This window comes from Anser anser (assembly GCF_964211835.1).
Source record: "Anser anser genome assembly, chromosome: 15".
Classification (NCBI taxonomy): Eukaryota; Metazoa; Chordata; class Aves; order Anseriformes; family Anatidae; genus Anser; species Anser anser.
The window spans coordinates 17,519,842-17,536,601 of record NC_139736.1 but is presented as its reverse complement, the minus strand read 5'-3'; the positions used below and the strand labels follow the sequence as shown (position 1 = coordinate 17,536,601).

General features: G+C 37.1%; 1 protein-coding gene across 1 annotated transcript in view; it reads left to right on the top strand.

The window, feature by feature from the left end:
- Positions 1–16,760, top strand: part of LOC310881914 (uncharacterized protein) — a 105,867-nt gene that overhangs the window by 20,804 nt on the left and 68,303 nt on the right. Inside the window, exons 9-15 of the mRNA XM_083799807.1 lie at positions 5,191–5,294; positions 6,883–7,048; positions 9,541–9,723; positions 11,098–11,250; positions 12,532–12,676; positions 15,637–15,795; positions 16,516–16,634. Coding sequence (XP_083655933.1) covers positions 5,191–5,294; positions 6,883–7,048; positions 9,541–9,723; positions 11,098–11,250; positions 12,532–12,676; positions 15,637–15,795; positions 16,516–16,634 — 1,029 coding nt within the window. The remainder of the gene's footprint in view (positions 1–5,190; positions 5,295–6,882; positions 7,049–9,540; positions 9,724–11,097; positions 11,251–12,531; positions 12,677–15,636; positions 15,796–16,515; positions 16,635–16,760) is intronic.

Below are 16,760 nucleotides of genomic sequence, written 5' to 3'. Positions count from 1 at the left end.
TGGTGCTTAATCATTGCTGATGGGAGAGAACTGATGGCAAAACCTAAGAGAGAGAGAGCTCTCCAATATCCCATTATCCTTCAGATTGAATGGTTCTTGCTGGTACTGGAGTTTACATATTGAACAATCTGGAAGAAAAAAATAAAGAGAAGAACACAGTTCTTGTTTAAATCATTCATGGTCAGCATGTTACTAGAAAACAGTTATGGCTTAATGGGGAAAACACTGAATTGAGCCTTGGTGCCTTCAAAAAGCTTCAGTCCTAGCCTAGGAGAAGGCACTCCACCTTCATTTGTGTAACGTAAGTCCCGTGTCAAATAACAAACACTGTCTGCATCTTTCTTGGGAAGAAGGGACACAGATACTCCAGTAAGGGTATAGATGGGGTACAGGCTTTACGGGGACTGGAGAAGAAAACCATGGTGGATTAAAGCTCTGCAGGGTAGTGGTGCCTGTTTAGATATGAATATACTGCATATATTCACCTTTCTCTTAGTTTTAGCTGTGATTAACGAGCACAAGTAGGTGTTTGTGTAATGCGGCATGAGACTTATGGCAAAGACATAATATGGAGGAAGAATCACAGTCACAACCCCCGAAACGGGCAACTTTAGTTATCTATGATAAATGACAGCCCTAGGAGTTACTCCCAACCTATTAAATGGTGATCATAGCCTGACCTTGTATCACAGCCTGACAAAGACCTATAGCACTGGGCTGGGGAGCAAGCAGCAGGTGGCCTTTCTGAGTGCTGTTCTATGGGACATGTTTTGTTACTGAGCTGTAAGCAAGTCTGCCATCTTTTTAGCATGTGTGAGGGAGACTGGTGCTAAAGAGAGATAGCAGAGCTGTAAAAATAAGGGTTCTTGATATGTAGAATAAAATCAGCCTCTTTACTTATGATAGTGCTGAATTCTATGTGACTGTCATTGTAAACACAATATATAATGGCATTTAGGAACAGACTAGAGTGCTAAATAGTGTTTGGAAAATGCTGAAAAAAGAAATCATTGCAGTGAACCTGAGAAACTTTCTCTAAATCCTGGCTTCTTTTGAACACCCATAATTCAATGTCTTTGAAGGAATGGTAAATGATTTTTCCCAGTAACAGAGGGATGTCACTTCTGTCTCGAAAGGGGCCCCGCTGGCTTCTTGTGTGGGAAATTTGTTTTGTAAATTACTAGGATTAGCACAAGTGGCTGCTGTCTGTGTCACTGCCTAAAAGAGAGGTGAATTATTCATCATAAGGCTGTCCCAGCACAGGGTTCGATTGGTCATCAGCTGTTTTCACTGTTCCAGGGTGTTCCTTCTTTGTGACAAGGCATTTCAAAAGGGATCTGTATTATCCCTCCTTCCAACCAATAAAACGCCCTTTGGGCCAGGAAAGCAGTTATGGGAATGGCGACAGTGTTGCTTGGGAGACAGCTCTGCTGTTACGCATGTATGGCTTGTTTGTCCCCTTATTGTCTGACTGTGAATGAGGCAAGATTATGCATCTCTTTCAGGACCCCAAACCAAGAATAAATAGAAGGGAGAATCTCAAACTCCAGTGAAAACAGTGAACAGTGGAGAAAATGGAGGTGGAGACCGTGTCATTTCCAAGGAAGCAAAGCTGTTGTTTAATTTTTTTTTAAGCTATTATGAGACAAAATTGAATTTCAATGTGGATGTAGATTAGCTAATGGACCATTAAGTGGACAAAATGCATACTGACAAAGAATGGTCAAAGGGATATGAGGAGAAGTGACCCTCACTTGAGAGATTTGAAGGAAGGCTGTCACACAGCTTCTGCTGGGGGCTGCATTTACATATGGCTGTCTGAATTTTGATGCTGAACTGGTAGCTCTGGTGAATGTAGCTGTGTGTGTGCATTCAGCAGTATGGGCAAGGGTATGTCAGGCTCACTCACCCAACTCCTGTATCCCAGTCTGAGCAAAAAATGTTGACATATAGGACATAGTCTCACTATTTGTTTTCTGTATGAGACATTCTATACACATGCACTATGGACCCACACAGTAACTAGTTCTTCCCATAAATATCCCACAAAAAGTTTTGTACAAACCCCAAATATTCTTCCCCTGCTTTCCATAATTAGCCCTGGTGGACTAATTAGTTCTGCCAGTAGACTTCAAAGAGAAGATTGTGCCACCTCCATGTGATATCAGACCTGTCTTTCAATTAAAGGAATAACTGGTTCTTTAGCATATGTGTAGTCGAAAAAAGAAATCAGCTGAAAAACAGAAGTACAGAGAAAAGACTATGTAATTCCAAAGAGGTATATTAAATTTGTTGGAGAGAAGGGCTCAAACTTTTACTGAGAACACATATTGGTAGGTGAAAAAAAATACGTTCATTGAACACATCAGAGTAACTTCCCTTGTGATTACATGGGGTTTATACTTGGAAGCAAATAAGGTGTGAAGCTTCCAAAGAGTAAGTGCTCCTGTACATCATAAACGGAAGTATTTTATTGGGAAACATCTTACTACTATACCTTCTGATTTAAACTATAACATATCTATGCTTGCAGAGGAAAAAAAAATGATGGACATACAGATAAGTCTGCAGATAAAAGGAAAAACAAACTCCTGAGTACAATAAAAGCCGGGCTTCTTTATATTTCATTTAGGCTTGGGAGTGGTAGCCAAATTTGCATGTAGTTTCTGGTTCTGAAAATGCGAATAGAGGAATTTACAATGAGATTATTGTTTCTCTGACATCCCAATTTCAGTGCAACTTACCTTAAAAGTACAAACAGCCTACTTCAGCAGGCAGTTCATTCCAAAGCTTTATTTTGTTAGGAAATAAAAATAGTTGTTTCCCTGCTAAATTTTGTCCTGGGGTATTAGATTAGAATTGGTCTAGTCAGCAGGTGTGAAACTGAATGAAGTTCGTCTACAGTCTAAAATTATGTTGCCTCAAAATATATCAGTCTGGAAATGACACAGGGACTGTGCTGAGGGCCACCTGAGTCAGGCCCAGTGCGGCCTACACCCGGCAGCAGCTGCACACGCAGCTCCTCGCGATGGCCTCCATGAGGCCACACACCTCCCAAGCTCCCCCCTTCAGACGGCCCACGGTGTGCTTATGTGTATAAAAGTGGACATAAGGCCTGAATTTTACACATATTTTTGAAGAACTTCATTAAATAAAGTTTTCTGAATTTTACAGACTGTGAAATGTAATCTATTTCCCCAGCTCCACGGTGCTCAGGGCTCAGTGATTTGTTTTTAAAGTGGACCTTAGAGCTAATGCTGGAATACATGTTTATCTAGCTGGATTTTAGCTAGGAATTACAAATGTCATCCAAATTAAATCCCAGGAAGTGTTTCATGTACAAGAATAAATGTTATTTTGATGAAATCAATACATTACTGCTGAAAAGAAGTCCCAAAAGAACAGAAGCATAAACAATATTTATATTGGATTTGAAAAATGATTTCCTTAGCCTATCAAACAACACAGTAAGAAATTACTGTCTTCTTACTGAAAGATAGATTCTTTTTACTGAAAATGTCTTGGCAGTCTTAAATGAAAATTAAATGTTGGCACTGCATTATTCCAATTTTTTATTACTTTTGGAAGCAACTCCTGAGAGGAAGGTCAAGAGGCCCAAGCAGGTCTCCCCCCAGATCTTTGGAACTGTGGCTTAGTGGAATTGACTCTGTTTGTACGATATTTACACAAATAAATTTTTTTTTCATTGGAACCTGAGCAGTAGAGCTGCATTTAAACCTTTCACATCTGAAGTGAATAAACAGTTGAAGTGAATCTTCACGATGTGGAGCATGACTAAAGCTTGCACACTGTGAAGTTAGATTAAAGTGAACATATAAGCTACTGTATTTAACATTCTCCTAATTTTTCAAATAATGAGACTTATCTCCCATCTTGAACTTTAGATCAGGTCTCAGAGGAACATGTCTACATGCTATTTAGCCTTTAAATGCTTTTCTTGCCGTTCCAAAAGCTTCTACTGAGACCAAGATAACAATGTGATAAATAATGTATATGCAAAAGAAAATAAATTGAGAAAATGAAAGAGGCTCCTCCTTTTCAGCAGAGGACAAGCTGGACAGGTATTATAGAGCCTGGTTTGAGTCAGGATGACATTGGCAGGTTTATACTGCAAAAAAGTAGACAGGTTCATGCCCTTGGTAACATGTTCGGGTCAATTCAATTATTAATTTTATTTCCAGCATCACATTTCAGAAAACAAAAATTATTGTTGATGTCGTAATACACATCCAAAAGTACCTTGAGATGGTAGTTTCTAAAAAATACTTGTTTCAGCTCATAGGAAACTGATACTGACATATAAGTTATATGGTTTTGTGTCTGGTATTTTGGATGTGAATCCAGTACAGGTAGCCACTTCACTTGACATAAAAGTGTGGGTTAGCTCTAAATTGCCCTTAATTTCTTTCAGCCAGGCACGTGAAAATAAATTATTAAAATTATTCAACTCAGATTGAAATTTTTTAAAGTAGTAACCATAAAACATGTTCTTCAGTCTTATCTGCTTCACAAGAGCAAGGGGTAGCATGTGACTAGAGGGCTAGGATTTATGTACACTGACAAGTGCATGAGAATAACGTCCTGCAGGTAAAATAGCAGCTGTATGTAGTAGCAATTCAGTAGAGAGGAGAGCAGGTATGTCTGGGGAAAAGCCATTGAGATGGGATATTGTCACACAAATATTAGCCAGAGCCACTTAAGCAAAACTTTTAAGTGTTGGTCCCCCTTCAGTTAAATGATCTTTCTCATAAAGTTCAGATTAAAATAAAGTTAGCTTGACTGTTGTTTCATTTTGTCATAGTTACGTCAACAGTTCTGGTCATGCACCAGGATCTCAAAAAGTCAGAGAAGATTACAGTCTTCTCTTCCAGATTGTTATTCATTTGTTTGGAAGTGGTGTGCTTAGTGGTCACTGATCACTGTTGCTTGAGGGATTGAGTGGTATCCTAAGTGAAAGCCCTTCTCCTTAGATGTTTGCAGCCCCCATAGAAAAGTTGGGAGGGAAGGAAGACAGGGGCAAGCAGAAAAGAGGGGTCTTTGCTCTCAGGTTATGTCGCAAATTAGCAGCAATACTGCCACAATCCAAAGTCTCTTCTTGTTGTGTTCCATTATCTAAAGCTGGTTTCTGCACAGCAGTAATACTACCTTTATCCTTGTGCTGTTTTGCAGACTGCAGACCTTTTCATGACTCTCGTGTTTGAGCTTCGACATCTTTCTCTTGAAGCCTTAAAAACGCTATGGCAAAGATCTTCGTTTAAGTGCAGAGACAACTGGTAAGATCCCATTAGTAACTTCATTAAATATACATATATTTATCAGAGAAATGTTTTGTAAATATTTTAAATGGATTAATGATCTAAACCTATGTCCAACTGTTGGATTTAAATTTGGAGTACTTTAAAGGAAGAATGTGTATTGCAGATCTTGTTTATGTGACAGACATGATATTCTTTCTTACCAAATTAACATTGTATACAAAATAGACTTTCCTGTCCCATGCATATTCACAAAGACAGATTTCCTGTTTCAGGAAAAATGTGAACAGGAAACTTGAGTCATGGCTTAGCTGTAAATCAGTGCTGATGGTTGTGAAAAACTACTGCCATTTGTCACAAAAAAGCTTACCTGGTTTAGTACCTTTAGTGCCCTTAGTACTGGCTGAGGAGAGGAGACAAAGGCTTGGCTGGGAGTTACAGACCTGGTGGAACCATGTCATTCAGTAGCAGCCTGGTCTCAGGATGCTTTATACTGATATTGAACTGCGAAGTTGAAGTTCAAGGTCCCCGCTCCTCTGCAGTCAGGAGTAATTGTGATCCAGTGGTTTGAGACTTTCAGGAATACTAGTCTAGTATTATTAAAATCAGTACAATTTCTTTCTTCTTCTGAAATCAATGTCCTGAAAAGTGTATACAAAGAGATAAGTTTTTTACTGGTTTCAGTATGAAATGTCATCAGCTTATTTGAAATTCACCTAATGCCAGGCTTTTTTAACAATATTTTGTTTGTAACAATATTTTAATACTTACTTAACACAAAAGGGATAGATTTTGGTTTGGCTTAGGTTTGTTCTCATCTTCTGAGAAACAGTCATGTTAATATTATATATTAGAGAGCAATCTGAACTACTCTGCCTCTTTCTATATTAACTTTAGGCTAACTTACTCAGGACAAAGTCACTGGTTTTAGGAACTAAGAAGAATTCCATGTAGACTACTCTCTTATTCCGATACAAGTGCTTTTACCCAGTTCAGTTTAACTGCTTCCTAGTTAATGTGTGTTTATCCACCAGTGTGTTAATGTGTGCTCATCCACCAGTACAGGAGGTAGGTGCAAAAGTTTTACAGAAGGACTCCTAAGAGCTGAAATGTGTATTGTCTGATTGTCATGCTGGTGTAATCTTTCCACTTAGATAAGGTCTAAGACAGTGCAGGAAGGTTAAAAAAAAAAAAAAAAAAAAAAAAAGTTAATTCAGTTTTAATATTTTCATTTGGTATTGGTGAAACAAAAGAAAAAGAAAAAAAAACTTAATATAAAATTATTACTTTAAGATACTTTAGTCTTCAGAATTTTGGATGTCTTTGGATGTCTTTTAACTTAGTTTTCAGAGAAAGCAACCAAATATTTTGCTTAGAATCCTGGTTACAAAGAGTTATTGAAACACCAAAACATTTAATCACATCTTGGCTGAAGCTTATTTCCTTACGGTCACCAAGCCAAAGGAAAATGGTGATTTCTATGGAATCTGCCAGTGGAGTGGACTTTTATTTACTTTGAAAGAAGCTGAACCTCAATGTGTTTGTTCTTTTATTCTTGAGTATTCTGGTCATCTTAGATTTGCTGTACTTTTTTCTTGTGTTACAGGCAGCCCTTAATAGATGCTCTCCCATCTTGTGCTACGGAAGCATGTGTTATCCTAATGAAAGAAATTATAGCTTCCAGAGAAGTTGAGGAAGACAAAATGGAATATTTCTTCTGGTCATTTTCATTCATTCCTAAGCCCACCTCGGGCATGATTGAATCTCTTGCTGTGAGCAGATCAGTTTTTTTTTTCTTTTTTTTTTTAATACATTTATCATCAATCTAGCTGTCTCATAATTTTTGTATTTTACAGTAATAGTCTTTTTCACAGATTTACACAAATCTCCATCTGCAGGGGTTGTTTGGGCAATGTGGTGAAACTACTGGCTATTTTAATTTTATTTTCAAAAGATGATCAAGTCCTGTTTGGTCACTGGAGCTTGATATTGCATTTGTAGTCTAGAGACTTAAGAAGCAAAAACAAAGCAAAACAGAAATGTATGAACTACCCTGTGGACTCTAGAGATGGGTCTGGGTTAATTAGTTTTAAGGTTCAAGGTCAGGTCTGTGTGAGGATAGGATGTTGAAATTTGGCATTTGCAGGTTTATGGGACAGATATAATTATTTTCATTTTAAAATGGGTGAATTTACTAAGTTGTAAGTGCTTTTTGCTAAGTTTTTAGGTGGGATTTAGAGAAAATGTATACTGATGATGGTTGTAGTATTAAGCAAGGAATAAACCCAGCATAGGTTGCCTCAAGGGCATTGATCCTTCCATTCCATTTATGACTTACTTACGTGGTTCATTGCATACAACAGCAGAAGTTTGCTTATCCAAATGTGTTAGTTAAATGCTAGCCTGCTGCCTTTGCCATTGAAATAATTTTTATATTACGTGCACACATACACTCTAAAGTTCGTATTTTTTTAATATATATATATATTATACTAGTGGAAAAATTCAGTAGTAGCCTTGAAGAATACACCGCACTAGCAACTGCCATACTGCAGTAATAAATGGTGGAACTATCCTCAAATACTTAACTTAGTGTGATTTTGCTATCTGTTACAATAATGAACAGTGCCTAAAATCACAGATCTGCTCACTCTGTGCATTTACCTTTGTTACATCATATCCTCAGGCACCACCAAAGCAAGCATGGACTTTTAATAGTTTTACATGTACATGACCCACCTTTCCCTCTGTAAAATGCCTGTTTTCTCCTTCATTCCAGTGGCTTTCATTTTTATGTGGTTGTGGTACTTATTCCTCTGTCGTGCTGCTCTTCACTTTTCATCTCTTCATCTCCTCTTCTCTGTTTCCTGCTGCTAGCTCTTCATCTTTTCCACTTGGGATTATAGCAGCTGCCCTCAATTTTCTGGCTAGACATGCTGTCGTGGCAGCTTGTAGCCTTCTATTAAGACAAGAAATTGGACAGAAATTTGAAAAGCTGATAGTTAGGCTGTTACTGCATAAAGTACAGACAGGAGCAGCTTTGGTTGTGGTGAGTGAAAGAAGACTCTTTCACCAGATAGAACTTATTTGTTGTTATTATGTCCCAAAGTGTATGAAAAGAGTCTGGCTGCTAGGTAAGATGTATATATTAACCATGCATCTTTTGTACAGCTACAGATGGCATGTTGTGAGCTAATGTAAAATATAAAATCACTAAAATTGTATGAAATTTGGCAGGTTCTGCAATAAATATAGGTTTTCCTTTGTCCTCCACCGTCCTTCTCATGTAATTTTTAGGAAGACAGGAGACTGTCCACAGATTTGTCTCCAATTTGGAATGTAAATGATGTTTAAAATATTAATGTTTTCAGTCAAACTGGAACTGAGTTTTTGGCCAGCTCCAAGGATAAGAAAGCCCAAACTACATGTATGACAGGCATGAATGTCACAAATACTCTGCAGTAGAGCATAGTAATTGATCATTCCTGTTGAATGCAAGTGTTAGGGCATTGATTAGAGTTACAAGACTTGGACCTTGGAAAAGATATGTAACTATGAGATCCATAAATATCCAGTCTGGCTAATCTATCATTCATGGATGCCATATGCAGGTTACCAGTTTCAAAAGCATGTGCTACAACTATAAACATGTCATTAGATTTTATAGATGTTTTCAAATACTCTACTGTTGGACTAGGTAACTAACAATCACAAATAATTTAATTATCTGCTAATAATTTACAAGTAGTACAAGAGTATTACTTAAAAATAATTATTTATGGAAGTCTTCATCAAGGCACAGCATATTGCATAGTTGTGCTTCCTTACACATTTTAATGCTAGTTTTTACATCCTCTTCTAAATTAGTTGTGTGTCACATTGGGGATACTCAATTCATCATTTTGAGCATCCTGGAAAATAGTTTAGATTTGTTTTCTTACTCTTTCCTGAGCACACAGGGCATGATTTCTTGTGGAAAGAACTGAGGTCTGTGTCATACTGACATTACCTTAGCCCTTCTGTTTACATGTGAAGGTGGAAGAATTTTCCATTATTTCTCTGCAGGGTAGTCTGCCCCCCCCCCCCCCCGCCCCCCCTTTCCCCCCCTTTTTTCCTTTTATTCCTTAAAGGGCTGTTTGAAAACATGCATTGCTGAGATTGAGTTTTAGTATGTAAAACTTTGGATACATCCAGTTTCTCTTGTGTGTTATAGTAATTATAAGACTTTTCTGACGCAGCCTGTTTTTTTCGTGCTTGTTCACAGCCTTTGCTGAAGTCATCAGGAGCAAGCCAGAGCTGCTTCTTAGGAGTAACTGCTCTCTTACATAGGTTTTGTTCAGCTCACAGCTCCTGTGATGGTATGCCTGCTGTGCAGAGTGTGATGAGGACACTTGGAGAATTTTTGGGAGGAAACTGCACCGTGCAAGATTCAGAAGGTTTGAGCCAGGTATCGATCATATAGATACCAGCATGTGGTATAATGCTTTATCACATTACCATTATGATCTAGAATATATTTGATGGAAATAGCATTCAGTGGGTTCCCAGAAAGTCATAAATACAAGTTTTTTTTAATGCATACTCTTGAATAGGATGAGCAGATAAAATTCTGTAATCCAACAATTATTTCTGACCGATCAGCACAGACATTCATGTGTATTTAAAGAAGGAAAAGTCTTGGGTCTTTTCTTCTGATGAAGCAAACTTCATGACTTGAGATATGGAAGAACACCCATCACTCCCCTGTAAAGTGGCATGATGATGAGAGTTTCCTATTCTTTGGTGACTTCCTTTGGACATGGATTCATGTACAGTTGTTATTGGCTATGATGTCACTGGCTAATAATTTCTATCGAGTCACAATGTTACTGTCTGTAAGCAAATTGTGGTTTTGGGAGAGTGTAATGGGAGAGTGTGATTTTTACCCATTTATCTTCCAACAAATCTCATTAAAATTAGCCACGAGATTAGAGAATCAGAACTGGGAGTTGAAGTGCAGCCTCTTGAAACTCAGCAGCATGTTGCAGTGACAGGCATAGGTATCTCTGATGAGGACAACTTTACTGAAAATGCTGAGCACTACAGGAGAGACCTGCCACCTGAGCTCTCAAATCAACAGTGAATGGAATCTTTGACCCGTACTGTTATGGAAGATTTTTGAACAGTTTCACTATGTTGGCTTCAATGTGGTTTCATGGGGACTGCTGGCCCATATTACATAGAACTCCCTAGGCTTTAAAACTCTGGACTTCAGTACAGAGCTTTTAGCTAAAAAATCAGATTGCCAGCAATTAATATGCTTTCTGGATTCTGAAATGGCACAGGTTTCCTTTATGTTCAGCCAAAAAAATATGGTAACATTATGGTATCTGGTGATGAGTTATTCTTTTAAATCAGTTATTGTTTCCTGAACTCCATGTTAGATCACTAAAAGGTCCAAATGTTTGTGATCAAAATGGACAAAATATCAAAGTACTTGAAAAACGTTTAGTGTACATCAAGTCCATGACTTCTGCTTTCCTATTGCAATGCTGGTTGGTTGGTTGGTTGGTTTGAATGTGCTGTTTCACCAGGTCTAAGCCAGATTTTACTTGTGTTACATGACATTAGAACACCAGTCCCAGTCCATATTCATAAAAGGTCTTGTCCACACATTAAAGCCAGAGTATAGCTGTTATAATAGGGTCTGCAAGGAAACCTCCCATATGAGCAGCAGTTATTTTAAACAGAGATTTTTGCAAAGAAAATGTTAATGCAATAAGTTTTCATGTACAGCTGACAAGATATGGAGAATTTTTTATGTTCTGCTTTGTATTTACAGATGCAACTGGTTCTAAAAGCCATTGGAAATGCAGGACTGGCAGCAGCTTCACTTGCTCCTGTTTTGAGCCTGTGTGCTTCCCTCCAAAGTAATCCAACTGAAATTCGTCTAGCTGCTATCCAGGCATTCAGACGCATTCCCTGTTCTGTCAGGGTAAGTAATTTATTGCCAGCAGGCAAATGGTGTCTTCCTGGTACAGTCCCAGAGTTTGGACTTTCTGGAATAGGTAAGAAACACGCAAGCAAACAGGAAACAAATCTAAATGTGTCTTTCAGCAGAGCTTCTCTGCTGTTGGAAAGGTTGGTACGGCCACCTTAAAAATTGGACCTGTGGTAGGTTTTGCAATAGCTGAGGTAACATATCTAGTGACAGAGATAATGTTGTGTGGCTTATGTCTATGTGGGTTAATGGTTAAAAACCCACAATAGTTGATTTTTCCTATAGCCTGTTCCACTGTATCTGTGAAATGCTGAGTACTAATGTGAGAAGCTTGTTGTGATTGGCAATACACTGTCATAGTTGGAACATTTTGTTAATTGTTTAAGAGCAGAAAACACAAAACTTGTTTTTTCAAATATCTTCATACTAAAAACAATGGCAAAGCCCAGAGTGCTAGCCTGGGCAAAGCTGGCTGTTCTCCAGAAGTACAAGAGATTTGCACATGGATTTGCAGTTAGAGAAACATTTTGTATGGCTTTTTAAAATCTAATCCCAGCATGTGTTGGCATACTTGTTCTGTAGTTATGAAGCTCAGCATTGCTTTTTAGAGTTGATGAAAATATGAAGTCTGTGACATCTATGATACACCCTATCATTGTCTAGCAAATGAACTGCTAAACCAACAACCTCTGGGTGGGCTGTGGATGTTAAATGCTAATAGAAATGTTACTAGTATTAGTCCTAAGTCCTTAAGTCCTCACAGTTCACCAAATAAACTCTTATTTGTTGATATCATGGAAGTATTGAACAGAATAAATTTGTTACAGTCCTATACTTTGAAACCAGAAGTAATGATTTTAATAAACCTTTAAAAATGTAGCCACTGTTGTCTGTGGCACATGTGTGAAATATAATAGAACTCTCCCCTGTGGTAGAGTAAAACTATCAATTGTACTGTGAGCAAGTGAGGCTGTGTGTTGGAAGTAGTCCTGCATCCTACCCTGAGTGGGTGTAGGATTCAGGTCATAATGACAGTTCTGGAAATTTGTGGATAGAGCAGTATAAAGAATACATGCATACATTTGCATACATATTGCATGAAGTGACTGTCGAATATTTATAGTCATGGATATCTCTTTCAGAAAGAAAAACCCGCCTGTACCTGAAAGTGCTCACATGAGGTGTTTTAGGGGTGTAAATATAACAACTGTCTTTTTCATTCTCTCTCTTTTGTTTTTTTTTTTTGTAATCTTTTTGTCTTTCTTTTTCTCTTAGAATGCTGTATTACTTGAGCTGTATCAAGCAACTAGTGAAAATGTGGAAATAAGGATTGCTTCTTACTATATGGCAATGAAATGTCCAAATGAAGAGTTGCTTAAACAAGTACAAAAGAGTTTGCTAAAAGAAACTTCCAGTCAAGGTTAGCAAAGCATCAACTGAAGTCTTAGGCATTCCTCAATGATACTTTGGTGTAACGTTAACTTTACAGGTGTAATGGTACCAATCTATTTCAATGTTTATTTAATTTTAATACTTGGTAGGTTGTTTTTAAAAGATTGTTTGTATGGTTGTCCCATTTTGTATTAACATTGTGATGCTGTTATTTTAGCTTTGTGAAGTTGTTATTTTAGCAATAGTGACTCTATTGGCACCATTTCATTAACTTAATACCAATAAAGAGATGCATGGAACTTCTCTGATGTTTAGTGCATCCCAGATACAAATGAAGAACTACAAATTACATTTTGTTAAGTTGTGAAAGAAGCAAATGGCAGAAAAAAAATATTGCAAGCTGCAGGTATTAATTAAACTATTTCTTAATTATGTTTTTAATGCCTCTAAATCTCATATTTCCTATTAATTTACTATATATAATATTTTTTGCCATTATCTTTGTTTGGTCTTGTCCTCATTTGCAGTTATTTTGTGTGTTTTGGTATGGTTTTAATACTGACAGCAGTTTAAAGATAGCATTAGACAGAAACTAAGCAGATCTGAAGACAGCAAAGAAAGGCATGCTGATTTTCATCTTAAAATGCCTAGAAACTTTCAGGCTTCCCTGCAGTTAGTAAGAGATGCTCCATCACTGTGCCAGCAGTAGTTCTTCAGGTCAACCAACAGTCTTCTAAGGATCACAGTTTGAGAACTGCGGATGTAATGGCAAAAAAAAAAAAGGTGTCAAGAAACTGTTTATAACACAAGAAAAAGGAAAACGTGGCAACTGGGACATATTTTGTTAGAAATGCTCTGAAAAGGATTTTTTTGAGGGGCATTAATCATATATCCAAACATATTTTGCTGGGCAACAGTGTAACAGCTATTTGGGGAAAAAATTAAAACAGTTAATAACCTCTTAATCATTCATAGTTTGTTCTAATTAATGCTGCCTGCTTGTCTGGCTGTGTGACTGATTATTGCCTAATCTGAGACAGATTTCTGACATGAGAGACTGAATTGAGAACTGATGCCAAATAGAAAATCTTCTATGCTATATTTAAAAATAGTATTTTAATGTAAATAGCTTATCTGAAGGAGAAGCTGTTTGGTCTAGTATGAAATTAAACTGTAGGTTCTATAAAAGTAAAGAATCCTATCAGCCCTTTATTACCAATGCACAGGGATTATTTAAGATAGTCCAATATTTTGTATGAAGAAGGGATTTTTTCTCAATAGTTTCAACACATTCAACAAAGAATAACTTTAGACTAATCTTTGGCTTTTAAATCTGTCAAAAACATGAAAGGATATCTATAAGGCAATTTGCAAGCAGATGAAAGCAGGCTCTGTTTGCTCTCTGGACCCCAGTGCCTGGACCCTAGCTAGCTCTGAACTTGAAGCTGTGTATCCGTTTTGTCAGGATGTTGTGTCCAGACCAGTAAATCCTGCATGGATTATGAGTTTAGGCTCAGTATTGTGCTCACCTGAAGATATGGGCTGTGGTTTGGAGGGGACTTGCGTTCCTTTTTTTTGAGTTTAGACAGAAAGAAATTGCATCAGCCTGCAAAATACCATCAAGGCGCACCCTTAGTGACTCTTCTTCCTGTTCCATGTGAAAAATAAAATGTCTGCTAGCTCAGATTTACGAAAAAACTCTACAAGTTCATCTAAAATGTTATGTTTGAACAATTTAATGCAGTATTCCTGAATTTTGATAATTTCTTTCCTTTGTCTTTGGTTGACATAATAAATAATTCATATAACAGACTTTTGAGTAACAAGTGCTTTTGCAGGCATAAAGCATATTTTTTTTTTTTAGTTTCCATGTTCAGAAAAAAAAAACAATATAAAGAAAGAAGTTGTATTGTGAAAAAACAGTTATATCAGTGTTAAGTGTCTGTGTGTTGAAATATCACTGGAGCCTAACGTACATTAACTTCAGGAGAAATAAAACCTCTGTTTGAGAACCAGACTCCAAAACACTTGGAATTAGTTTGCTCCCCACAATGCAGCACATAATGTAGCCAAGTCATGAATCAGCACAGTGTTGTGCAGACATAACTCTAAATCACAATCTAAATCACAATTGTGTAAGTGTATGCGCTTTTTTTTCCCCCAAAACTGTTTTTTGGAAATATGCTGCACTGCACATTGTAGAAAGAGTTTTCGTATTTTAATTTGTTTGCTGTATACAGAGAAACTTTCTTGCCAATTTTCTCTTACAAATTCACCTGCAATTCCATTATAAACCTCAGGGTACTTGGTTATCACTTGCCAAAGTTTATGTAGGGAATCTGATAACTAGAATTCCCTATATTTAAAGTTGCTTAATGCTTGGCATTAAAAGGCTTTGTTTACTGCTGCTTGTAGTTTTTAACTATTTAAGATTTTCATGTTCTTGCTGTCTATCCCAGACTTAATTTTCATGTTTCTGCACACTGGGTCAGTGATTTGCTAGAACAAAATGAGCATTACTGCCAAAGTGAGAGTGTAAAACCATATTTCAAATAATTCTGTTGCATTTTTTCTTTGAAAAAGGGACAGAAACAGTCCTAAATTATTTGAGCAGCACAGCCTGCCTCTAATTTCTGTATGTATTGTATCTTTTTTTGCAACACTCATTTGGATTTAGTATAGAAGACCCTTTCCAAACAGCAAATAAGTAGCTTAACATTTCTCACTTGCTTGCTTAGTTAGCTGAGAGGCATAAGTGAAATTAAGGCGTGAAAGGCCAATTACATTCCATACTGGAAAACAATAAGACAGTATCTAAACGAACTGACTATGGCAAAGATAGGTGCTGAAAACGAGTGAATCTTGTGATCAGGGGAATTATTTAGGATTAGTTCTAGTATAAATAAAAAAAAAAGTTTCCTGTATCAGTCTTAAGAACAGTTTTATTTTTTCTCTAGTTCCCAAATGCTTTTCTTTTTCTAATTTAAGTGGGCTCCTTTGTTTGGAGTCATCTCTCTCAGCTCCTGGAGACAGATGATCCACTGAAGGAACACCTTCGAGATTCTATTCCCGGTGATATCCTTAGCAGAGATTTTGACTGGGAGACATGGAAATACTCCTCATATTCAGATGTCACATTCCAATTAGGTATGTGGAGTTTTAGAACTTGATGCTTTGGAGCATATGAACTATTGAAATCCCATGTCTTTTTGGGTTCTTTACACCTTTGTGTGGAGATTTTTAATTTCTAAGACATAATGGAACCCAGTACGCAAATGGAGGCTTGATTCTGCTCTGACCTTAATTGGACTATTACTACTATCAATTGTAATTCCAGTAAGCCAGATACCATGCAATTTTGCGCACATAGTTTGTGAGGGAGGAGAACCAATGTGGTGGTTTTTATTTATTTCTTTTAAAATAATTTTTATGAACACCAACTTTTAATTCCTTAGTGAGCTTCCTCAGCAGCAACAGAGCATTGGGATGTGTTTTTTCTTCTGATATGTGTGTTTTTCTTGTTGTAAAACTCAGATTCTTTCCTGTTTTATTATCTATTCATTCTTTGTTTTCAGGGAAAAATCTAGAGAATATTTTTCAGAGTAACATTATGATTCATCCATCTCTTCCAACATAGTTGTGTGAGATATGTGTTCTAAGTACTCTTTTAAGGTTAGATAACAGGCTTTCAGTCATGTCCATTAAAGTCTTTGCTGTACTAGAGTTAAGTAATTTATCTTGCTGTTCTAATGTTTTACTCACCACCATCTTAAAGGGCAGAGTTGCAATTTCCCAAAGCATGATAAGACTTGAAAAGTATATAAGAATAGCTCATCTCTGACTGACATCTGATATTTTATGTTGCAGCTGGTGCAGGTGCAAATATGGAAGCATCAGTGGTCTTTTCTCCTGAATCTTTTGTACCACGATCAGTCATGACAAATTTGACTGTTCACCTTATGGGGCAGGCTATAAATCTACTGGAGGCAAGTTCTGGGAATTTTTTTATCCCTCTACTCAAGGGACACTTGGTGTATTGAAGTACAAAATATTTTCTGTTTTCCCATTACAGTTCCTTTACCAAGCTATGCTTTTCATTGCTGCAGCAAAGT